Source organism: Schistocerca cancellata, chromosome 4 (genome assembly GCF_023864275.1).
Source record: "Schistocerca cancellata isolate TAMUIC-IGC-003103 chromosome 4, iqSchCanc2.1, whole genome shotgun sequence".
In the NCBI taxonomy this organism is placed as follows: Eukaryota; Metazoa; Arthropoda; class Insecta; order Orthoptera; family Acrididae; genus Schistocerca; species Schistocerca cancellata.
Genome location: NC_064629.1, coordinates 832,767,362 through 832,794,424, shown reverse-complemented (window position 1 = coordinate 832,794,424; position 27,063 = coordinate 832,767,362). Strand labels below are relative to the sequence as shown.

General features: G+C 38.7%; 1 protein-coding gene across 3 annotated transcripts in view; it reads right to left on the bottom strand.

Moving 5' to 3' along the window:
- LOC126184901 (dihydrolipoyl dehydrogenase, mitochondrial-like) overlaps positions 1–27,063 on the bottom strand; it is a 53,620-nt gene that overhangs the window by 6,577 nt on the left and 19,980 nt on the right. For all 3 annotated transcript variants that reach the window (XM_049927548.1, XM_049927550.1, XM_049927549.1), the window contains exons 5-12: positions 24,669–24,769; positions 24,412–24,555; positions 7,089–7,190; positions 6,788–7,012; positions 2,769–2,905; positions 2,373–2,562; positions 1,783–1,920; positions 1,568–1,657 (exon numbers count right to left, since the gene is read on the bottom strand). In XM_049927548.1, the coding sequence (XP_049783505.1) occupies positions 1,568–1,657; positions 1,783–1,920; positions 2,373–2,562; positions 2,769–2,905; positions 6,788–7,012; positions 7,089–7,190; positions 24,412–24,555; positions 24,669–24,769 (1,127 nt within the window). The remainder of the gene's footprint in view (positions 1–1,567; positions 1,658–1,782; positions 1,921–2,372; positions 2,563–2,768; positions 2,906–6,787; positions 7,013–7,088; positions 7,191–24,411; positions 24,556–24,668; positions 24,770–27,063) is intronic.

Genomic DNA, 27,063 nt, shown 5'->3' with positions numbered 1-27,063 from the left:
GTTAACGGGTGCAGTCTGGTGGAATGTTTGCATTGGTGCTGGTCATGCAACCTCAGATTTGTTACATTCCGAGCTGCATGCCCTGTAACATCGTGGACCACTGCATTTGCCTCACGGGGCGCCTTTAGGCCCTGTCTTTTGACCGGCCTGATGAGTAGCTGCTGAAAGTAATGGTGGGCCCTAAACACTGACATTTGTTTGTGCAGCTGATTCATCATTAAAATTAGTTACATTGATTATCCACTGGACCCATGATGATGCCGTCTCCGCACCATCTGGGCAACTAAGTTGGTCACGGCATTTTCCTGGTAGGAGGATCCCAACTGCGGCAGTGTGCACATCTGCTTTTGCCACCACTCTGCCCTCCACCATACTATGTTTGCCCACAGAATAGGGAACAGGTGGCAAACATTCCCATGACTCCAGATTCTGAACCTGTGTCGTCCTTTCTCCACTCTCACATGGACAAGTCCTCGCCCCCACCGACGCAAGTGCACCAGCCTCCACAATCTTCCACCTTTCCACAGTTGAGTCATCTGGGCCTACTTTGAAGGTAGAAATGCTGCCTGGCAGTCTTGCACCCTCTCTGGTTTTGCAATGGAGATTATAGTAGAAACCATGCCACTTTCAGCCCTACGTGCCCCCCCCCCTTTTTTTGTTTGGGAGATGGGATTTAGTGTACTTGCCAGAGGACATAGGTGAACACAGATGAGCAAGTTTTGGTGTAATACCAGAGTAGTGCAGAAAGGTATCACAGGCAGTGCGAGCAGAACCAGTCATCCAGATGCTTGTTTGCCGGCGGCAACAAGCCAGGCCATTCAATTCTTACAGTGAGATCGATTAACATAGACCTGGTTTTCACAATGGGCTACGCTCTTGGCTCTGCACACCATTTGATTCAGTCATTCGCACTGGTTGCATTTTGTGCTTTTTCTCCAGACTGACCTGCACATGACATTTATTTTTCTCTTCCAGGACCCAGCACACCGGCTTGTGTGTTGAGCACCCACTGTCAACTAAAGTAGTCATATTTGTGTCAACAGCATGGTTTCACAGCATTGTCATGCTTGTGCAGATACAAAAAAATTTTCCCAGTGCCAATCCTCTTGGTTTTCAGTTTTGTCTTCATATTTTTCTCATTTGTAGCATTTTCATGTAACGACTTCCATATAAGTGGAGCTATGCCTTTGAAGACTATCTTAGAAGCCCAATGGATTTTAATATTTAACACAAGTTCTTGCAGTACAGATGGAAACTGACTTTTTCCATAGTTTTGTTTCAGTCAACATCGTTTTCACTTATCTTCTATAGTGCTTACTACAGAATCTGAACTGACTGGGTAATACAACAGTTTCATATAAAATGAAATTTACACATAAATTATAAGAGTATAAAATGTAAGTGTTTCACTCTTGTAGTTTTAAGCTGTTATGATGTAAGGGAAACTGTGTTATGTTTGTAAAAAATAACTGGACAGCAGTCCTACATTCAAACTTAAAAGATTATTATAAAATTCTTAAAAGATTATTATATGATTGAGTTGTTATATGCAATCACTCAAACTTACTGGATGAGCATGACATGCTCTTGCAACATCCTCACAAGATGCTCCATATTCCATCGCTAATACTCCTTCATTGATTAACTCTCCAGCACCCTGCAACAAACAAGTTCGATTACATGATGTGTGTATGGACAGCTTCTGTTATTGTCAGAATGTAGTTCCACACAACAGTTTAAGTACCAGAGAAAATTAATTCTAGTGGATTACAAGTAACTTACTGGTCCTATGATATGAATACCCAATATTCTGTCTGTCGCTTTGTCTCCCAAGATCTTCACAAAGCCCTCAGTATCATTATTTGTCTTTGCTCTGCTGTTTGCAGCAAATGGAAATTTTCCAATTTTGTATTCTCTACCCTAGAACAAATAAATTTCCAATGCACATCATACAAATAATCAAATTGTAATACACTGGTTATCTTTTATGAGGCACTAGGGTTGGAATCTTTTGAAATAAAGAAAAATAGGTATAAAGGTTGTTTATCTTATCTTAGGCATACATTACCTTTAAATAGGATGTAGATATTGGTGATTGTTATGAGTAACGAAAGAACATTAACCTAATCAAGCGATGACCTGCTTACATAGTTGGTAACAACCCCGTGAGATGAACACTAGTATCAAGACAATACAGTGTGGGAAAACTTAGAAGAAACAACAGTCGCAATGGTAATCTAAATTTGAGAAGTTTTGGTGACTGCCCAAATACTGCCTATTTTTTTTTTAGATTTGAAAATAACATTATTTATAAAAATATGGCGTATCAGATACAAAACATTTTTACTACGCCCCACCAAGTAGGTACTCACATCACTTCTCAGATCCTCTTCGGTGTGACCAACCCAACCAACTTCTGGATGAGTGTAGATCACAGAAGGAATGCAGTTATAATCAATATGCACTGGGCCTCCAGCAATGCCTTCTACACACACAATGCCCTCATCTTCAGCTTTGTGAGCCAACATTGGACCATGTATAGTGTCGCCAATGGCATAAATACTGAAATACAATAATAGTTTATATTTTGCAACAATATAAAAAAATCCACTTTTGAACATAAGTATAACAATGCAGAGAGTAACATATTGTTTTAATTCTAAAACTGAGAACAATTAATAAACCTGGAGCAGTAATTGAGATTGCCTCATTTTAGTAGACTCAGAAACTATTAATCACAGTGAAAACTTAATAGTAAGATTACGTACTTTGGTATTACAGTCTGAAATCTAGAATTGACAGGAATTCTCCCCTTCTCATCCCGTTCGATCCCAATTTCTTCAAGACCCAAATTAGAAGTATATGGTCTCCTTCCGACACACACAAGCAGGACATCACATTCCAGCTGTAAAGGAAAAGAAGAATCTAAATGGAAGAACTGAGACTCAGTATGGACAGAAAGTTCTGTGGGAGCAGTGGAAATCACATTTTACTCAAACTTGGGGAGGAAAAAAATCTCAAAGAGAACAATTTCTATGCAGCAACTTTGGATTAAGATAAGCTTTCACCTTATCCAACAAGAGCACTTTTTTCCAGAAACACCAAAAAATAATCAGTATTTGTACATTACTAACAAAAAAATCACTAGTGTCAGTCAGCAAGGTTATAACATCTAGACAGCATGAATGTACTTTATCCATAAATCCTTAAACAGAATGGCAATAAAATGCTTTAGTCAAGATTTCAACAACGGAAATGTTTTGAGTTTCCATGTAACTTACTACGCTGCAGACAGAAACAGAGAGAACTCAACAACATATTTTATGAGTGCATAACTGGAGAATATGGTGACCTTTTATCATTAACTAAAGAAACTATGTACTGTTTTATCAACAATTCTGCAAGTCATGAACTATCTTTTCTGTCACCCTTTAGGAAAGCCCAAAGGCCCTGCTGTGTGTCACCATCTAGTGTCCAAGTCACATCACGTCGGTGTGTGAAAACATCAAGCCTACAAAGAATAAATGCAAATGCACACACACACACACACACACACACACACACACACACACACACAGCCCACTGTCTACTTTAAGCATGAAGCAGTCAGAGCATTAAAACCAAACTAAACACTTAATGCTGTACAGAAATTCTGAAATGCAAAATGGACTTGTAAGCACGAGAAACGAAAGAAAGTAATATTGACTTCAATGATTAGCGAACCTGCTACAGGTGCTCAAAACCAAGCAACAAACAGTATAAAATTCAGTAAATTGCTTCAGCTTCCTTTGTATGATGTCTCCACACTGTTTCCCAAAGTGTAATTAAGTAGTAAGCTGCCTCAATTTGTCTGTTTTAGTCAATGAAAATATGAAATCCTCACAGATTCTTATAGAAGCCCCAAAATTAAAAAATTCTTACATATATTGCCGCCATATTAAGCAACACACATGGGTTACAAATCCTTCATTAATTTACATGACAGCATAAAATCCCATATTATTTACATCCAGTGAACAATATGTGTTGTTCATGAGACAGGGAAACTACTACTGCAATGAATAGTTATTGATATAATTACATTTTTGCAAAATATTCTTCAAAAGTAATCACCTTCTGTACCACTGTGTTTCAGGCAGTATTTCTGCTTCTTTGAACACACAATGTCACACGTTATATTATGTGATCTTTAGAAATGCCTAGCAATTTTTCAGCATTGCTTCACATTTCACAAATTAAATGTCTTACGAGTTTCACTTTCTGTTACTGGAACTATAGTCAAGTAAGACAAGAGTGAGGCAATAAAGTGGACATGATACAGAGATCATGTTTAATTTTGCCAAACATCTTATGATTTGATTCATGGCACAAGGTTACAGACTGAATTGATGAAGCTGTGGTTTATTCATTAAAAACACTAAGTAATACTTCCCATCCCTGCAGAATATGGCATGTTTCACATTGTTCTGACTCATTTTCCTTCAATATTATAATAATGCATCACTGGTGATAGCTGAGTCCAGAAAACCAAGCCCTTCCATTAGCAGGAAGATGCAACATCTCAGTGTATCTCACTGGCACAACTAAAGGTATATGGAAGTGTATTCATGTGAGGACTGAAGTTGAACAGTACTACTTCTATGGTACAATAACTGCTCGCAATGGAAACCCTGTCACTATTACACTGAGGAGACAAAAGTCATGGGATAGCAATATGCACATACACAGATGGTGGAAGTATCGTGTACTTAAGGTACAAAAGGGCAGTGCATTGGCAGAGTTGTCATTTGTACTCAGGTGATTCATGTGAAAAGGTCTCCGATGTGATTAAAGCTGCACGACTGAACTAACAAACTCTCAACACGGAATGATAGTTGGAGCTAGACACAGGGAACATTCCATTTTGGAAATTGCTACAGAATTCAAATACTGAGATCCAAAGTGTCAATAGTGTGCTGAGAATACCACATTTCAGGCATTACCTCTCACAATGGACAACACGGTGACCAAAGGCCTTCACTTAATGACCGAGAACAGCAGTGCCTGTGTAGAGTTGTCAGTGTTAACACGCAAGCAACGCTACATAAAATAACTGGAGAAATCAATATGGGATGTATGACAAATGTATTCATTAGGACAGAGTGGTGAAATTTGGCATTAAGTGGCTATGGCAGAAGATGACCAATGCCTTTGCTAACAGCATGACATTATGAGCAGCACCTCTCCTAGGGTCATTACTATACCGGTTGGATGCTAGAGGATTGGAAAACTGTGGCCTAGTCAAATGAGTCCCAATTTCAGTTGGTAAGAGCCGATGGTAGGGTTTGAGTGTGGTTCAGACTCCACAAAGCCATAGACAAAGTTGACAACAAGTCACTATGCAAGCTGGTGGCGGCTCCTTAACAGTGGGGGGCTGTGTTTACATGGAATGGGCTGTGTCCTCTGGTCCAACTGAACTGATCATGGACTGGAAATGGTTGTGTTCGGCTACTTGTTCCCAAACAATGATGGAATTTTATGGATGACAATGGGCCATGTCAACAGGCCACGATTGTTTGCAATTGATTGAAGAACATTCAAGTCAATTTGAGTGAATGAATTGGCCACCCAGATTACAAGACATGAATCCCATCAAACATTTATAAAATGTAAGAGAGGGGTCAGGTCATGCAGAAAATCATGCACCTGCAACAGTTTAACAATTGTGGATAGCTATAAAGGCAGCATGGCTCAATATTTCTGCAGGGGACTTTCAACGACCTACTGAGTTCATGCTACAGCAAGTTGCTGCACTACTCCAGGCAAAAGGAGGTCCAACATGATATTAGGTGCTATCCCATGACTTTTGTCAACTCAGTGTATTGTCCTCTTCCATGTCCAGTCATTTTTGTAAATGCTGGCCATGTTACACTGATGTCATTGGACAAGTTGCCTCATTGATATGACCTTGATTCTACAAAAATGCAACCCTTCCCCACAAATACATCAGAGAACTCCAATCTCTATGCACATAGGAGACAAATTAACATACATCTGCATAACTCTAAATATTTTTACAGCTGCTCACATCTGCTAAGTTCTAATCACAATTTTAAAAAGTCAAGCTTTGTTTATGGTTACTTTGAAACACATGTCCAACCTTTGTGACACAAGTATTAGTGTCCCACCTTTGTGACACAAGTATTAGCTTTTAATTGCTGTTATGATGGAAAGAAAATAACTGAATTGAAAACAATTGTGCAGGTTAACCCTAAAGGAGACACAGAAGAGGAGAGGGTAACTGAAAACTGGTGTGACAAGAGAAACTGCTGGAGGAACGCAGAGACAAAAATTAACTAATTACATCTAAACCTCACAAATTAAAACAAGTGATTTTTTATCTTCCAATCAGGAGCTATCTTTGTAATTCTCAATGAGAGAGATTTGATACATTTTCACCCATTATGCACTTGATAATTTTTTAGAGGGTGGTCTGTTCTCAGCTGGATGGTGCTCTCACAATTTACTCTCGTGCAATTCATTTGAATACAGGAAGTAGTCATTCTTTTTTTTTTTTTTTTTAAAAAAAAAAAAAAAAAAGAAAAAAGATAACACCTCTACTTTCTGCAAAGGGAGAAGCCTTTCTTCTTTTCTTATACGACACTGAATATTCAAAATTAAAAAAGATTGTGGCTCTTATAAATTTCAATATTACATACAAAATACAACTTGTAACAAGTAATGGGCTTTCTGTGGCGGAACAGCTGTATACAGAAATCAGAACTTTCTCTTTCATTTAAACACTTACCTCCTCCTTTTTAGAAGAGTCTTTCACATTTTCAACACTGACTTTAATTACATTTCCCTGGACAGCAGCACCAGTAACTTTTGTTCCCAGCTTGAATTTTAGACCTTGCTTTGTCAATATCCTCTGGAACATTTTAGAAACTTCTCCATCTATTCCTGCACCACCAACAGAAGGAAGAAATTCCACAGCAGTTACCTCTGCACCCAACCTTGACCAAACAGATCCCTGAAAATAAATCGGTAATTAATGTAGACTCTGAGGTAGTGTTCAGAACATTTTTCTGAATAGCTTGAATACTTACCAACTCTAAACCAATTACACCAGCACCAATCAAGACTAATCTCTGTGGAACTTCCTTCAGAGACAATGCCCCTGTAGATGAGACAATTCTTTCTTCATCTATCTGAAAATCAAAATAAGGGATATTGGTATCCTAGTCATGGAAAACTGCATTTGGTTTTTGCAGTAATCAGATGCAATAACATGAATCTGCAAAAAAGTACTTGCAGTACTGCATCTGGTGTTAACTTAAAAGTTGCTGCTTGGCATAATGACACTAACTGCTACCATTTCAGAGCTTTAATGTGCAAGAATGTCCACCTTCTCATTTGAAATGTGGACTGTAGGAACAATATTTTCCAATACCATACACCCTGCACATCACATATTGTTTAATCATCATCAAAGGCTCCAAAGGCATAAGCTTGCACAAGTAGCGGATTTTCAAATGGTTTAATGCCATGTAGAAATTTGTGCCAGTACAAGGAGCGTACAACAAAATTCATCATCAGGTGACAGCCCACATTTAAATGAAGCAGATTTTAACTATTGATTAATCCAGTTTTGGAGACAGCCTATTATAGGCACCTTGATTTCCATACAAAATAAAAATTGCTAATATTTTATTTGTGCTATAGATTCACATTCTTTCACATGTATCTTGGGATACATTGGGCTTGTCTTCCCTTATTTATTCAAGACACTGTTCCTATACCCAATCACATAACACACATTCTCCAATCAGGCTATTTCATAGTATAGCACAAATATCCCATTTTAAGAACAAAGTGAGGTATTTAAGTAGGCAGTGGTACCACAATTAATACAAGCTATAACTCAGTAAAGTGAGCTTTCATTTACAAGCTACTCTGAAAAAAAAAGTTTAAAAATTTAATAACAATGGAAAAGTATTGCCAGAACAGATCCACTTTCAGAACAAAATAAAAGTTTTGGCATAACTAAACAATACAAAATCTGAAGCTTCGGAATAACATTTCTTCCTGTAAAGCACCATAGAAAAACTTGAGTATACGAGGGGAGGGACTGGCAAACAACTCAGAAATCGGGCCACCATGACTCATGTAAGATAACAACAGGAATTTGGGGACAGTGAAGTGACAATTGGATACACTATATTACACACTGACATTGAGGTCACTCACTTAAACAGGACTGATCCAGAACCACAGCAAAACTATGACAAGAGCGGAAATAAAAGGAATAATACACTAAAAGTAGTAACAGGCAAGTAGATGGAAAGCCATGACAGAAAAGTGAAATGAGGAATTCCAGAAATAGTGCAATAATCAGCAGTTTTGTGCTTTAGCTACAATTTTTTTTTGACTAGCAATCATGCCTTCTGTTACATTCAAGAATGATGCAAATCCGAACATAATTCTCCTAGGCACTCTGAGACAGGCAAACTTCTGATTCAAGTAGCAAGTCACACACCACAAGTATGAAATTATGTAGCATGTTGAAAAGCTTTCATAACTACATACTTTCTCTCTCGCAAAACCCCCATGACAGTTTTGCATTTACAAGTGTAGAACAGATAGCAATAAGATTTAAATTCTAAAAGGCAAAGCCACAAATCACAGGTTCAAAAATACTTAACCTGCCCATGTGTAAACACAATGAAAACTTATCAAGCATTATACTCGAGGTGTTATTTCATGGCTCATGTGTATACAGCTTGTAACAGTTGCCACGATAAAAGTAGAATGAGGCATTCAGACTAAATCTCAGCATAGTTTTATGCCCATCAATAACCAAAATAGATGATACAGAATGATAGGTACTCTTCATGAAACACAAAATCCTACAGTACTGCACAATACTGGCTATCATTCTTGATATGACTCATGTTTTGTATTATTTATTTCAGATATTGATGAGCACCAAACGGCTCTCTTTTCTTTATGCCAATGGCAAATTTTATTTTGCTACTGACATGGTTGAATGCATATGGACCATGACAAATTGCCCTCACTATAGTGCTTGAGGTACGTTTTTCTATTAACTTGAAAATGGTTTACAGCAGACATAAACTGAATGTACATAAATGTCCATTTCTCAATACATACCACCAAGCTGTGAAAAATGCAACCCAAAATGCAAAAACTGTGAAATTTTAAAGAGTTAATGCTGAGTAATGAACAAGAGTGTCAAGAATTTCTGAATATCAATTTCAATGCAAATTAGTATTGCGATTAACTTCATAAGAGTCCTTTGAGCATCCAGTAATACTATAAAGGAAAGTTTTAAAGATACTGTGAAGTCACAACAACTTAACTATGATATCTTTCAGAAGAAAAACAAAATAAACTAAAATCATTGCAGAAGTATCTTCTTGTACTATTTAATGGTGAATTTCAGGAGCTTATTGTTATGACATCGTTTGTTACAATAAGCAAGCCTCTGGATCCCCATACATTCCCCCTGACAAAGACTGTCCTCCTGGTATAGGTTGGTTGGTTTAAAGATTAAAGGGACCAAACTGCAAAGGTCATAGGGTCCCTTGGTTCATAAAAACACAGAGCACAATGAAACTATCCACCAGTCAGGCAAAGCACTAAAATAAAAATTCCGGGGGAAGAAAAGCCCCAAGGTCAATGGTAAGACAACACGGAAAACGGAGCACAGCAACAAAAACAACACATAGAAGAAAGGCAGAAGGAATTAAAACTGTACAGCAGAGGACTGTGTCTGGCTGATCACAAAAATAATAGGATGAGCCAGCCACTCTGCAACACGTTAAAACCTCCAGCCTAAAAGATTAGGGTGGAGTCGAATTACAACACAAAACTAAGTAAAATATACAGCACAAATGAGGGTGACCCAATAAAATTAAGAGGGACCTATAAAAGCCACTTGCTCGAATAAAACTTAAAACACGATCTGCCATAGAGACATTGTCACCTAAAAGAGATGATAAATCACCCAGGAGATTAAAAGTTCTCCTGACGGCGGTTAAAAGAGGACATTCCAACAATATATGGGCCACTGTCATGTTTGCACCACAGCGACAATGAGGGGGGTCCTCTCGACGCAGCAGATGACCATGTGTCAGCCAAGAGTGACCAATGCATGCGGAGCCTACACAGAACAACAGAATCCCTGCGAGAGGCCCGCATGGAGGAACCCCACACAGTCGTGGTCTCCTTTACTTGCCGCAGCTTGTTGGGTGCAGACAGAGTGCGCCATTCGTCTCACCACATCCCAAACACCCGACGGTGCAACACCTTTCGGAGATCAGTTGCCGGGAGTCCGATCTCCAGCGTCTGTTTGTGGGTAGCCTCCCTTCTGGTATACACCAGGACTTTTCTACTTTAATTTTTTTAAAAACTTTCCTTTCCTAAACTCAATCATCATCTTAATTACACTCCTTGACTCAGTACATCAAATTCCCCTGTATCTGCACCACTATCCTTCATGTTAGTTTTAGGTGTCTCTTTAGTCACACTTTAGTTTCTGATTTACTCCAGGCTACCTAAGTACCCTCTACAATTTGAAGGTTTGCCCCCCCCCCCCCCCCACCACCACCATCGTCTCACATAGGTAACTCCAGTTTTACTAACATGCATATTCTATTCTTCTAAACTGTCTGCACTTCTTCCATAAACACTTTTTCAACCTTTACTCTACCTCATTTATCACTCCTTAAATCACCTATTGTCCAGGTTCCATTTTCTGTCTATAAATCTCAATGATGGTCCTTATACCACCATTACTTTTAATGCTTTTTACTGTGCTAATTATTCTTTTTCCAGATACAACACCAGTATATTGGGATTTTACAGTTTTTTACCTTTTATCTTGACTGAAAGCTTCAATCTTTGCTTTTCACCTGTCTGCCAGTTATTTTTATAACAGTCATTCTTCTAACTTCCCTATTTATATCTTATACACACTAGCTTGCTTTTAATCACTGGACAACCACCTGAAAGAGTAATAGATAGGACACACATCACTCTAGCATATTTCACAGTAATGAAAAAGCTACAGTGGTTGAAAAAGATGAATGAAACTGAGTGCAGATGAAAGTGGTATGACTATTGATACTCACCGAATACGTCAATCCAGCCCTCTTCCCCCCCCCCTCCCCCCACCCCCTCACACACACACACACACACACACACACACACACACACACACACACACACACAGGTTTCCCATCTTATGTTCTGTAGTGATCAATGAAGCTATGAAACGAAAGGATTAGCATGTTATAAAGATCGTTCTTCAATGGGAAAAAATTGACAAAATGAACTGCTTATGCTTTTGCTGAGTGTTAGATGGAATCAGGTGAAGTTTTTCACTAACCAAGGCTATACACTTTTGACAGAAAGACTCTCTCTGTTTTGAAAATCTTCTGGATGCAATGTATGATTCTCTACGTAAAAATGCTGTGACAAGGGTTGTAAACCTATTAAAATGACACTGTTCTCAGTCATTAAAAAAGGAATGACACAGTGGTCAGATTTTGTAGGCAAACTGAATGAAAGTGACCCACAGACCTTATCTAAGGCCAATTAGGCATTGTTTGAATGAATTACAATGTTGGATGATAAGTCAGATCAAACAGTATAAAAATGGCTGGGAAACTACTACTCATATTACAGGGGGATTAACAACAACTTACAGACAATTACAACAATATATTTGGAAGTCCTCCCATGAATCATGGAATTTGCCAAGGCAAGGTTGCTTGTGTCCCTTAGCAACACAGATAACCATAGCATAGGAGCAACCACAGCAGAGGGATGTCTGGAGAGGCCACACTAATCTGTGGTTCCAGAAGAGGCAGCAGTGTTTCAATAGTTGTAGGGGCAACAGTGTCAATGATTGACTGAACTGGCTTTGTAACATTAACCAGCATGGCACTGCTGACTGTCTGAAACCAATGGCAAACTACAACAGCTATTATTACTGAGGCTATACAGCTCTACTGTATGGCTTACTGACAATAGGATCCTCTTTGCTAAAATATTCAGAGCTCTGGGGGCAGGACAGGGGCACTACTCAAAAGGTTGTTGCCAAAACGAAAAACAAGATTGGGATTCTATGGGTTGGCGCACGCTATGATATATCTCTTAATCGGATAAGTAGGCATTTGTGGTGGCAGGAAGAACAGGACTTTTGGTCCGGTCAGTGCAGAGTTATCAATGGAAAACCAAGGGGTGATGTAGGAGCATGTATAATAAGGAATAAGAAAGTATGAATGTAGATAAGCTAATATGAACAACATAATGATAGTGAACACATTATTGTAGCGAAGACGGATACAAAGGCAACACCCCCATAGTACTGCATGTTTGTGTGTCAATTAAAGCCGCAGATGATGAAGAGATTGAAATAATGTATGATGAGGTAAAAGTAATTATTCAGTTAGTTATGGAAGAGAAAATTTTAGTTGTGAGATGGGTGACTGGAATTTGATAATTGGAAAACGAAGAGAAAGGAAAATAGAATATGGACTGGTACAGTTCTGCACAGAGCATAATTTAATGATCACTAACAAAAGGTTTAAGAATCATGAAAGAAGATTGTGTAAGTGAAAAAGACCTGGACACACTCAAAGATTTTGGACTGATTATATACAGGTAACACAATTTATTAACCTGGTTTTAACATTTCCTGGGGCAGATATGGACTCTTTACTATAAAATATTGGCTATAAACTGCAGATTAAAACTGAAGAAAACACATAAAATAGATAATAGGACAAGGTGTAGTAGAAATCCTTGGCTATCACACGACATATTGAATTTAACTGATGAAAGGAGAAAATATCAAAATGAAGCAGGCAACAGATAATACAGATGTCAGAAACAAGATTATCAAAGTGCAAAATGGCTAAGCATGAATGGCTAAGCATGAATGGCTGGAGAACGCATGCAAAGCCATTGAGGTACATATAACTAGGGGAAAGACAGGTCCCACCTATAGGAAAATTAACGAGACCTTTGGAGGAAAGACAAGCAGCTGCATGAATATCAAAAGCTCAGATGGAAAACCAGTATGAAGCAGAGGAGGGAAAGCTGAAAAATGTTATACAAGGAAAATGAATGTGAAGGCAATATTACGGAAAGAGAAGAGCATGTAAGATGAAGATAAGATGGTAAATATGATAACGCAAGAAGAATTTGAGAGAGTGCTGAAATACTTAAGTTGAAAAAAGGTGGCTGCAGCAGATGACACTCCCTCAGAAATTGGGAGAGCCAGGCAAGGCAAGACAAGACAAAACTATTCCACCTGGTGTGCAAGATGTACAGGACAGGGTAAATAACCTTAGACTTAAAGTATGTAATAATTACAATTACAAAGAAATCAGACGCAGGCAGGTGTGAATATTGTGAAACTAGCAGTTTAATAAGTCATGGCTGCAAAATACTGATGCCTGATACTTTTGCCTATTTACAGAAGAATGGAAAAACTGGTAAAAGCTGACCCCAGCAAAGATCAGTTTGGATTCCAGAGAAATGTAGCAATGTCTGAGGCAATGCTGACTATTAGAAGATAAGTTAAAGAAAGGCAAACTTGTGTTAATAGCATTTGTAGACTTCGAGAAATCTTCTGACAAAGTTGCCTTGAGCTGAAGGTAGCAAGGGGTAAAATACAGGGTGTGAAAGTATACACAGAGAATCTTCTCACTATGTCATTCATTACCCCATTTTCTCACACAGTACATCCATTTTTGGAAGTCCAAGTCCAACTGAATTGCACACATGTTAAACTGACTCATTTGTGTGTTATTCCTACCCGCTTAGTGCATTCAAATACAGTGATACCAGTACTGTTTGGCTGCTGCCTTTTATGCCGCCAAGAGTTGCGAGAGTGGTTAGTCTGGTACCGAGTGCCACGGGTTTCGAATCTGCACCAGACAGCATGGACCTCTATTACCACTAAAGGTCTCTCCAGCCGTTGTGCCGTAAGCTGTGGTTGCGTGCACGCTCCTGGCCTGCGTATAACGTGAGGGCGCCACGGTGGAGCACGTGCTCCCAGCAGCTAATAGCAACGTATTGTATCAGGTATTTAAGTGCCTGCCTCTCGCTCAGCAGGCAGTCTGATATTCGCGTTAGTCTATCGACATCTCGCCTACAAACAGCGTGTTTACCTAGTTTCCGTGTCCGAGTGGACGTTGTAGATTCATGAGGTTTCGCTTGTGACCCTGTTGCTATTAGCGTGTTGTTTGTTAGGTCTTGCTCGATCGTCCGTCGTTGTTCTTGTCCGTCCTTCCCCGTTTGTTTTGTTTGTTCATCGGCCGCTCCCGTTTGGTCCCACCGCGCTTTTGTTCTCGGCAACCCCAGTTGCGATTACAACAGTTAGAGTAGGATATTCGGGGATGTGTGGTGGGGAAATTTTCAGGGAGAAAGTGCTATTCAGTGCTGGTAACTTTGCAAGCATAGAGAGCATCTGATATGGCAGAAACAATAAGTGGGAGTAGTTTACATAGATCTGCAGTAGCTCCAACAACATCTAGTGGCCAAACAAACTGAACAGCATGTAATTCAGTCACTGGTCTCCTTTGTTCATGTTTAGCATTTGACTCAGTCTGTTTTTTTGCATTGAACCATGCAGCAGTACATCATGGATAGAGAGATAGTGAGACAGTTAATAAACAAAGAAAAGTGAAATATTACTCAGGAGGTGGACAAAAATCCACACATTATGCGAGCTGATATTGTACACGAACTGAACATTCCTCCATCACCAATAAATACAACAGACAGCAAATAACAAAAATAACTGAAGCAGCATGTTTGAAAGGAGGAAACTGCAATCAGAAATAAGTGAGTGATGGTCAGTTTCCAGAATTGGAAAACTTGCAACTGAAATGGACAAAACAATCTTGTGCTTCAAATATTCCACCTGATGGTACAGTGATTTGTACTAAAGCAATATATTTAGTACGAAATTTTGGACTCATAGATTTCAAGGCATCCAACGGTTGGATTAAAAGGTTCATAAGAGACACAATCTAGCTTATAAATATGTTCAGGGCGTACCAGAAAAGGTGAACACTGACACTGTTCAGTCATGGAGAAACACTCTTCCCTCAATCATAGGAAAGTACAGACCCAATGATATTTTTAATGCAGATGAAATGGGCTTATTTTTTCACCTTCTCCCTGATAAACCTCAGGAGTTCAGAAGAGAAATATGGCACAGCAGAAAATTTCATAAAAGGAGGCTTAACTGTTTCATTATATTGTAAAAAAAATAGAACAGAAAAGTTGGTGCTGCTAATAACTGCAAAGGTGAATAGGCCACAATGTTTCAAAAAATATGCAGATGTTTCAATGTCAATATGTGTCTAATGTGAAAACACATGGGTAACAACAAATATACTCAAAACAATTCCTGTGTGCCTGGGATGCAAGGCTGAGCATTATAAATATGAAAATAATCCCATTTACAGACCAGTGTGCAGCACATCCCCAAAAACACATTATTTCTAGTAACATAAACATAGTATTTTTCCTCCCAGTTGCACATGCCACTTTCAGCCACTTGACCAAAGCATTACAAAAGGCCTGAAACAAAAATACAGGAAGACTCCTATACAGAAGAGGTTGGCTTGTTTTCATTCTACAATCAGGAAGGTTATGATCTTGGAAGGTATGCATTTTGTAAGAAGTATCTGGGATTCCTTGCACGAATGCACTATCTCACACTGCTCCAAGAAGGCTAGCTTTCATCAGATACTTGCAGAAGACACTAAGCCAGAAAATAAAGTAACTGCAGCTGAACAACAGCAGCAAATAATACGGCAAGGAGAAAATATTGACTACCACAATAACAATATTTGAGCAACCAGCAATAAAGCCAAAGAAAAATTTGGGAGACAAGATTAGGGAGAAGACAAAAAAACTCTAAGGTTTGTCAATGACATAATTCTGCTATGAGATAGAAATGGACTTGGAACATCAATTGAATGGAATGGGCAGTATCTTGAAAGGAGAATATAACACCACAAGCAAAACAGGGGTAACAGAATGCAGTCAAATTAAATCAGGTATTGCTGAAGAAACTAGATGAAGTGAGAGACTAAAAACAGCACATGAATTTTGATATTTGGGCATTAAAATAAATGATGAGGGCGAAAGTAAAAATAATCTAAAATCCAGACTGGTACACCAAGGAAAGCATTACTGAGAGAGAGAGAGAGAGAGAGAGAGAGAGAGAGAGAGAGAGGTAGGGGGGGATTTGTTAACATAACTGTTAGGTAGTCTTTTCTGGAATGTGACCTCATACGAAGTGGAAACCTGGATAAAAAGCAGTTCTGACAAGAAGAGGATAGCTTCAGAAATGTGGTGCTACAGAAGAATGTTGTTGATTAGGCAGGTAGAATGCATAACTAATGAGGAAGTACTGAACAGAATTGGGGATTCTACTTAATTTGTGGCACAACTTGACAAAGATGGAATCCGTTGATACAATATTCTGAGATAACAAGGAATCATCAAATTAAGTATTGGGAGGAAGTGTGAGGGGTAAAAATTGTAGAGTGCCACCAAGGGACAAATACAGTAAGCAGGTTTGAATGGAGGTAGGTTGCAACAGTTATGCTAGGATGAAGAGGCTTGCAAAAACTAGACTAGTGATGAAAGCTGCATCAAACCAGTCTTTGGACTGAAGACCACTGTCACTGCAACAACAACAACAACAACAACAACAACAACAAGGAAGTTTTCCTAGAGGCTGTGAAAATCATAAAGAATGAATATGCTTCCATGAGCTGTGCTGCATTCAGTGTGGCCTAGCAGTTAGTGTTGCTCGCTGTGGGTCACCAGTTCAAACCCAACCACCAGCAATTATTTGTTATTTAGTATTTCTCATTTCTAGAAGATTCTAAAAAATTCTGCTGTCTGTATACTCTAGAATATTCAGCCATAAGGCACAAGAGAAGATAAAATAATAATAAAATCACAACATATGGTGCCGACTGTTGTCAGAAAGTGTTTCACAATTGCATATAGTGAACTGACACTTCACTAGGTTATAATATTTTGTCTAGCTACAAAAACGTTGTGGTCACTAATCCCCGTACCCACCATGATACTTCCTTTATGGTCAGGATTATTTGTTGCTAGGAGGTGAAGTATGTTTTCAGAACCATTTACACTTTAAGTGGGCTCCAGAACTAGTTGTTCCAAATAATTTTTTGAGAAGCCACTTAGTAAGATTTTGAACAATGTTTTATGGCTATTGTCAGCTTTAAACATCTATTTTTGCCACCATATGAAGGACAGACTGAATTCACCACCAACTATAATTTTATGAGTGGCGTACCTATTTGAAATGAGACAAGTTTTCTTTCAGCTGTTCGGGAACTGTATTATCTGGGACAGGGGTCAGTAAAAGAAACCAATTATTAATTTATTCCCCTTGTCAGGTATAATCTCTTACAAGAACTATCTACTTCTATTTCACTACAAGGTAAACACTCCACTATCAGTGGTATTTAATCTATCCTATCTAAACATGGTTAGATCCTTTGTAAAAATTTCAGCTGAACTTATTTCTGGCTTTAATCAGCTTTCTGTACTCTTAACGATTTGAGGTTCAATGCTTTCTTTTAGTGATTGGCGAGCTCTGGTATTTTTCCAACACATCTATGACAGTCTACAACTACAATATTGACTGTTCCTATGTCTGCCCTCTTCCTGTGTTTGCCCTGCACCATTTGAAACTGAAACCTTTTCTGCACATTCCCATGACCCTCAAACTATAAAAACTGCCCAGTCGCCGCCAAACAGCCCCACTACCCATGTAGCCACTTCCTGCATGTAGTGGACTCCAGCGGAACCTGGAACTTGCCACTATCGCGCAAATTATCTAGTATTTATCATTTTTGGAAGGTTCTTGGAATTTCTGATGTTTGTATACTGTGGAATATTTGTTGTTTGCATTCTATTCTGTTTTGCATTCTCTTCCGTACATTACTGTTCTTAATAAACGTGCAAAGTGTCTTACTTCAGGGCTGATCCTGATTTCAGATTCGGATCTGATTGTGTCCAAGAGGATACATTATTTCATGATGCCAATATCAGCTCCACATAAATATATCTCAGGCATAAATACTTTGTTCTTTTTGCTGTGGTGCTGGAGCACTGTAGCCAACACAAACTGCACTGATCAGGACCTTCACTTCTCTTTTCATGTTCAACACTAAGTCACATAAAATTAACATTTAGTCTCATTTAAAGGGATCTGGTCAGTTCTGGCTGTCACTTATCTGAGTCAGTAAATATGGTTTTCTAATGTTAGTCATATCAACAAATTTTCGAATTATAGAAGTCAATGTCATGGTCACATGCTATTTTATTGAAATCAATAACCTGTTTTGACTTTGCAGTCATTATCATATCTAATAAGAGAAAATATGAAAAAACATGGATTTATATAGTAAAAAAATAAATAAGTTACCTAAAAATCAAAGCAGCGAGATGTGGACACACAATCAATACCTAAAAGGACAAAAGCAGGGAGTGCATATATACAGATTAAATAAAATTTATAATGATTGTAACTAGTTGAAAGTGTATGTATATATAAATATAGTGTACATTAGTATATGTGGAACTTAATATCTATTATACATTTCTAAAATGTGGCATAATCTGTACATTTAAATAAAGATATTAAATTTAATATATGAACAGCTGTTGATCAGCTCATTTCATGTGTGACAAGAGAATTTAATATGTTATGTAAGGTACGCTAAAACCATAAAAATAATTAAAAATTCACTTTAAGACTGTATAGATACAGTTGGATCATCAATGCATTACATGAAACATGGTGCACTGCATAACAGCTGCCACATTACCTTGTATGTGCTACCATGTGTTGTAGAACACTACATTAAAAGTAAGAGAAATTTAAAATAAGACTGAAAGGTAAGTTGAACAAACATGTAAAAAGTAAACAGTGTATAAGGATGGAATTAAAAATCAGCTACTCTGAATGTAGGAGTAGGTGGTGAAGTACATGTGACGCCAACAGTCAGATGAGCTCAGGCTGACTATCAAAGACTGTAATTCTAGATCAGGTGGTGGCACTGGCAGTTCATTGGCTTGTGTTGACACTGGTGGGGCATGAGGTGGCCACTGGAGTGAAGCATTGTTCTTATAACAAATGTGGACACAATTACAACTAGTTACTGTGCACCTAGATAGCATCCACAAGTGCTCTTTCACAGTAAATCTCTAGATGTCGAAATAGGTGCTGTGGTGGAGCTCTCATTGTTTATTTACAGTTCATGTGGTTAGTTTTTGGCTGGCACATAAATCAACTTCATCCACAAAACTGGGGAGAGCACCTTTTTGTTCTCGATGCAGACCTTTTAAATCAGATTGGATGCCATTCATAATGTGGCTATTATCATTTGTGTGTTTGCCATATGCTGTTTTGTTATTGTGTTTATAACTGTGTTCTTAATCAATTTTAGTAACTTAGCATGTGACAAACATTGAATTTTGGAATCTAATCTGATACAACCTTCACTTGTACCCAGAGCAGGTCCGAATGCTCCCATTTTGCAAATGTGTGCAGAGTCAGCCTTTAGGAGATTTATACAGTTCCTTTACAATTAAAAGTTAAATCATAAAAATGATTTTGAAAAACTGTTTCTTACTTCATGATATACTTGTGTATCAATTAAAAATGACTCATTTGTCACACGTATAGCTAAGCAGAAATATAAGGAAACTGAAATCAAACAAGGTTATAAAAAGAAAGCGACTAAGCTGTGTCTCTCATAGCACATTCTTAATGCACAAAACCCAGGTAACTGTAATGCAGTTTGCTTCAATTGTCGTCGAAGAAAGAAACAACAGAATGATGACAAAACAAGATACAATTAACTACACACACACACACACACACACACACACACACACACACACACACACACACACACTAAAAAATCAAGTTACGCAGAGAAGCCAAACGTGAAAGGTGCTCTTTATAGTTACATACAACATCCACGAAAGAGTGTTCAACTTATCAAACAATGACACAATCATTACTTAATATGAAAAGATTTAAAATATGCCAGGCCTGCTACTCCATATAGTAGTAACATTAGGAAAATCACTGCTGAAATTAACAGTTATCCCAGTGGCCAAGCTGGATGCTCATGCAAGAAACAATGTAGCTATAAAACTATAAAATGCACTCGCAAACCAAAAATCAAATTAAGCAATAAATCCAGAGGCAAAACCTTTAAAAACAAATTATTAGAACAAAACGACATTGTCACTAAAGCTGACAAAGAAAAAGTGATTGTGACTGCAAATGACACTCATGACATTTCCAAACTAGAACAGTTTTCAGTTGGTAAGCACTGACAGAAGGGTTTGAGTGTGGCTCAGATCTGAGAAAGTCGTGGACCCAAGTCGTCATCAAGGCACTGCACAAGCTGGTGGTGGCTCCATAATGGTGTGGGCTGTGTTTGCATGGAGTGGACTGTGTCCTCTTGTCCAACTGAACTGATCACCGACTGGAAATGGTTGTTATCAGCTACTTGTTCTCAAACGATGATACAGTTAGCCCAAGTTCATCCATGTGCTGATGTTAAATTGACAGCTTTACATACTCTTACAGTTAGAGTTAATGACTTTTAATTCCATATCACAATTTACTTTCTCATGTTTATATTGAAGTCACCTTGAATTCACATCTCAATTTCAAGCAAATTTTAAGTAATCTTTACTTTCGATGTAATGTCTTATACTACATGGTACTACATATAAATTTGTGTGGCAGCTGTAATGCTATGTACCGCCTTGTGATCCAACTGTATAGATGCAGCCTTCAAGCACTTTCTTTTATTATTTTAACTTTTATCTTATTCATTACATTATCTTCTTTTATCTTATGTGGAAATATAACTGAAAATAAAGAGTCATTATTTTTGTATGAAAAGGCCCTTACTTAAAAAACTTCTCTCTTATCTGCTTTTAAATATACGGATTATCTCTCAGTTTAGAAATATACAGAACATATTCAGTTCAATGTATTCTAATATAAACATTTTTTTTCTTTTGTATGTTTTTATACACATATACAGTACTTTCAACTGTCTGCAACCATTTTACTAGTGCTGATCATTGTAAACTTTATTTAGTCTATAAATATGCACTCCCTGCTCTTGTTTTTTACGTACTGACTACGTGCTGGCTTCTTGCTTCTGTAATTTTAGGTAACTTTTTCATTTTATCGCACATTTAATATCCTTTTTCTTGTTTTACAAATCTAATGTTATACTGATGTGTTTTTGTTTCTGTTTTCTCATTTTTAGAGCCGATGATGGCTGCAAAGCCAAAACCTGTTATAAATTTTAATGAAGTAGCAAGTGACTAGGGCACTGAAGTTTTATAATTTAATCTGACACATATGTCATCAGCCTTCTCAGCTGGTCCAAACAGCCTCATTCTGCCAACAAACTTTTCATTTCACATGGGTTGAAAGCAGGGTACGATTTGTGCTTTTACCAGTGGGGAGGGATGCCTTAATGGGTTAGTAGAATTATATATGTTACTTGCTTGGACCGTGGCGTTACGCATGGTTAAACAGCTATTTATAAATAGATGTTAATGCCGAAACTCACTATTCACGCGTATGCACTATCAGAAAAGCTACTCCTTGTTATATATTTAAAAGTACATTATAGGTAAAGCTTATTTACAAAATCATTTACATACAGGTATACGAGGGGAATTCAAAAAGTAGAGGAACATTTGTGAAAAGCTGTACTTATTCTGATGATAGAAAACTGAAACATATTAATAGCATTAATAGTAAGACTTATTAAAAACTTTCAGTGTTCGGCTCCACAAATTTAAATTATATGTAAAGTTTTACTCCAGTGCGTGGGAAATAAACATTCCAGATTGGGATGCATAAACTAAAACCAGAGGAGGGGATGGTATGATACAGAGGGGGGAAAATCCCCCCCCCCCCCCCCCCCCCCCCCATCTCCCCCTGCAAATCGCACACTGGTTGAAAGTCAGTCTAACACAAACAAGAAACAGATACAGAAATAAAGAAGCTTGTACATTCTTCAAGGTGTTAGGTACTGCACTTTCACAAATATTGGTTGTAGCATCCTCATGACTTGCAGATTAAAAATAACAATAATAATAATAATAATAATAATAATAATAATAATCACAAACCAATTTTTCAATACTGTCTTTACCACATAAATTTATTACATGCAGCCACCCGTGTAATGGAGGCAAAATTAAATACACAGGCTCAACGCACTTCAGCAATCTACAATCACTAATGAAACACTGCAGCTCACGTAAAATGTTCAGTTTGTCAACAGGTCTGAAATTGACTTTTTATACTTATGACTATTATCACTTTATGGCAAGAGGAGTTAACACAGGAAGTTGCCTGCCAAACTGGTGTACATCACAGACGCCATTCAAACATTCTATTGCTAATGTGACAAACTACATGCATCGATCTGCCTAGCAGAGGTCATCTGTGGCCAACCACCCAGCTGACGACTTGTAATTATGAATCCCCACCGAGCGAGGTGGCGCAGTGGTTAGCACACTGGACTCGCATTCGGGAGGACGACGGTTCAATCCCGTCTCCAGCCATTCCGATTTAGGTCTTCCGTGATTTCCCTAAATCGTTTCAGGCAAATGCCGGGATGGTTCCTTTGAAAGGGCACGGCCAATTTCCTTCCCCATCCTTCCCTAACCCGAGCTTGTGCTCCGTCTCTAATGACCTCGTTGTCGACGGGACGTTAAAAAACACTAACCTAACCTATGAATCCCCAGCACCATGCTGCATGAGGAAGGTGGGCAAATGAACACCTGGACTGGAACTTTATCAATGATTTGTGTCATTTTAACTAATTAATACAGGATTTTTTCAATGGCTGATTATTTCTGTTGGGTGTGGGAGTGGCCAGATAACAATACATACCTGGGGCATGCAGTCCCATGGCTTCACTGGGGGGAGGGGGGGGAGGGGGTGAGCTAGCCATTTTGTGGCTGGTGGCTGCTCTTGTGTATTGGTAGCAGATGCCTGTCATTGCTATTGAGAGTAATTTCAGGACTATGCAATAATGGGACAGAATCCTCTAACCTAATGTTGAGTTCTACCGTGACACTTCAGAGGTGGATTCATCTTTCCAGATAACACATGGAGCACACTGAATTCATCCTGTGAACACTTCCAGGAGGCTGGATGTAATACGTTACAGGAATCACCCTTACAGGCTGAATAAATTTAGGGGTCACCTCCTGAGTGAGACAGACTGTAGCAGCAGTGACTATTCCACCTTGCTATCAGCACACCAAGGAGGAACTAAACACATTACAGTGCATCGTGTGACAATACAGGATTACATGTTACCTAGCAGGAGATTTGGATTTCAGAGATATGCATTTTCAAACAAATCACAAAAATAGTGACGTTCTCAGCTACAAAACTACAAAATTACCTCTGTTACTAATCACTCTGTGATTCATTGCCAAATAACACAATGTCTGACAGGTAGCAAAGCAAATTTTAAATCTAATCTGATATCAGTTCTTCTGGACAATTTCTCCTGTTCCATAACAAATATTTAAATAAATACTGTTGGGCATGTAGTACAGTAGAAATCACATTTTGGCAAAATGTAAGCTTCCTTTAAATTTAATTGAAGGTTCCACATATAATCGATCTTTGATGCTGTTTAGTCATTATTTTCACTTAACAGCATGGTGGTGTTTGAAGGTACAACAGAGCACTCAGCTTCTTGGTAAATTTATAATGCTGTTATTACAGCATGTGTATCTGATTTCTCTTTCTATGCTGTAGGGCACACACATTGCAATATGTCTTTTATAATATATTGGAATTTAAGAAGTTTTGTTTCTTCACATAGATATCCCGAAACTAATATTTTCTACGTGCAAGTTTTTACTTCACATCTTAAGTTCTGTCTGGAACCTCTCAACCAATGTCACCACACAGCCTGAAGGAGACATATTCCTTCCCTATAGCTAATAATATTGACACACATGGAACAGTTTGTTGCCCATCATACAGTTAGGAGTTGTTCAGATAATGGCACATGCCAGATGAAACACCAGGACCCTGCTATTCTTCCTCTATGAAATGTCAGGTTTACAATTACAGCTGAACAGCTTTTAGTTCGTAGTGGTGCACTGCCTTTAGTAGAGTAGCAGCAGCGGCAGCATATCATCATCATCATCAACAACAACCTACAAAACTTTACGATATTGTTGCCTAAATGACAGGTGCACGCTTTACAGTATGTATCAATTACCATTACTTATACTGTTCTCAAAAATACTTACATTTATTCCTGGAAATGGAGTCACTTCTGATCCTGTTGCAATAATTATATTTTTGGCTTTCACAATTTCTGTTGAGTTGTCCGCTTTTATCACAGTAACTTCATTTTGTCCAGTTATTTTCCCATGCCCACTCAGTAACTGAACCTGGAAAGCCAAGCTTTCACAAGTCAGTTAAGACACTGGGTACATTAAAATTTTAAGAGAAAACATTTCTGCAAATTTTGAATTATTTTATGCTATAAATATGACCTACATACCTTGTTTTGCTTGAATAAGTGAGCAATACCTCCTGTTAGAGCTTTCACAGCAGTACTCTTAGCTTCCATCATTTTTGGTAAATTCAGTTTCAAGTTAGATACTGGAAGTAAAAGATGTAAAACATAAGAAAAGCATGAAATATAATGTAGCCTAACTGATATTCTGCAGTAACTTGTACAATAATCCCCTACATTTGACTATATAGAAGAATATTGTAGTGATAAAAAGTAATTACTTGTACTCTCACGTTTTTTTTTTTTTTTTTTCAGATTCTTTTCATTAACACATTTAACAATATTGGTTTCATAAAATTATGATGAATGAGGAGAATATTAAAAAAATAAACACCTCTGAAAGACAGGAGGTAGAAAACAACTTTTACATGGGAAAACTGACAAAATGACAGTAAAATTAAAACTAAATGATTCAGTGTTCCACCACAGACGAAGAACCGTGTACGAAGTACAAAAATGCTGATACTATAAATTTACACTGAAGAACCAAAGAAACTGGTACACCTGCCTAATATTGTGTAGGACCCCACGAGCACGCAGAGGTGCCACAACACGATGTGGCATGGACTTGATTAATGTCTGAGATAGTGCTGGAGGGAACTGAACCATGAATCCTCCAGAGCTGTCCATAAATCTGTACGAGTGCAAGGCATCCCAAATGTGCTCAATAATGTTCACGTCTGGGGAGTTTGGTGGCCAGTGGAAGTTTTTAAACTCAGAAGTATGTGAAGTGTTGCATTGTTGGGGGTTGTTTGGGGGAAGAGACCAAACAGCGAGGTCATCGGTCTCATCAGATTTAGCGAAGGACGGGGAAGGAAGGCGGCCGTGCCCTTTCAAAGGAACAATCCCGGCATTTGCCTGGAGCAATTTAGGGAAATCACGGAAAACCTAGATCAGGATGGCTGGACGCGGGATTGAACCGTCGTCCTCCCGAATGCGAGTCCTGTTGCATTGTCCTGCCGGAATTGTCCAAATCTGTCAGAATGCACAATGGACATGAATGGATGCAGGTGATCAGACAGGATGGTTCAAATGGCTCTGAGCACTATGGGACTTAACATCTTAGGTCATCAGTCCGCTAGAACTTAGAACTACTTAAACCTAAATAACCTAAGGACATCACACACATCCATGCCCGAGGCAGGATTCGAACGTGCAACCGCAGCAGCAGCGCAGTTCCGGACTGAAGGGCCTAGAACCACTTGGCCACAGCGGCCGGCTCAGACAGGATGCTTACGTGTCATCTGTCAGAGTTGTATCTACACATACCAGGGGACCCATTTCACTCCAACTGCACATGCCTCACACCATTACAGAGCTTCCACCAGCTAGAACAGTCCCCTGCTGACATGAGATTGCCTCCATACCTGTACACGTCCATCTGCTCCACACAATTTGAAACGAGACTAGTCTTCCCCAGAAGCATGTTTCAGTCATCAACAATCCAATGTCGGTGTTGACGGGCCTAGGTGAGGCGTAAAGCTTTGTGTCGTACAGTTATCGAGGGTACACGAGCGAGCCTTCGGCTACAAATGCCCATATCAATGATGTTGAATGGTTCACACGCTGACACTTGCTGATGGCCCAACATTGAAATCTGCAGCAAACTTGCAGAGGTATTGCACTTCTGTCACATTGAATGATCCTCTTCAGTTGTCATTGGTCCCATTCTTGCAGGATCTTTTTTGGCTGCAGTGACGTCGGAGATTTGATGTTTTACTGGATTCCTGATAGCCATGATACGCTCGTGAAATGGTCATACGGGAAAATCTCTACTGCATTACTACCTCGGAAGTGCTGAGTCCCATCGCTCATGCGCCAACTAGAACGCCACCTTCAAACTCACTTAAATCTTGGTAAACTGTCATTGTAGCAGCAGTAACCGATCTAACCAACTGTGCCAGACACTTTTTGTCTTATATAGGTGTTGCCGACCGTAGAACCGTATTCCGCCTGTTTATGTATCTCTGTATTTGAATATGCATGCCTTTGGCACTTCAGAGAATATGACTTGCTAAAACAGTGATCTGCTGTTTACTGGGTTAGGAAACACTGTAACGTCTCGGTAACCTTTCCAGACAGGCAACTTCAGTGTGGTCATAATGTGAGCCTCCTGGAGGGCTTTTCCAGGGAAGAGATTCCAGCAGTATCAGTGCTGATCTCAGTGGATCAAAGAAGGGTGCACATTCACATTTCTATTGTTCCACCATATAGCAGCCACTTATCACATGGTAAATAGAGCACAAAACCAGTGTCAGCTGGAACCATCCTAAACTATTTGCTGGATTCTATGCTATGCATGTGGGGGCCATTCACTTTGCTTCCTTTCACATTTTATAACCATGTAGCTTGCTTCTTAAGGTGTAGTGAAATACAGGAA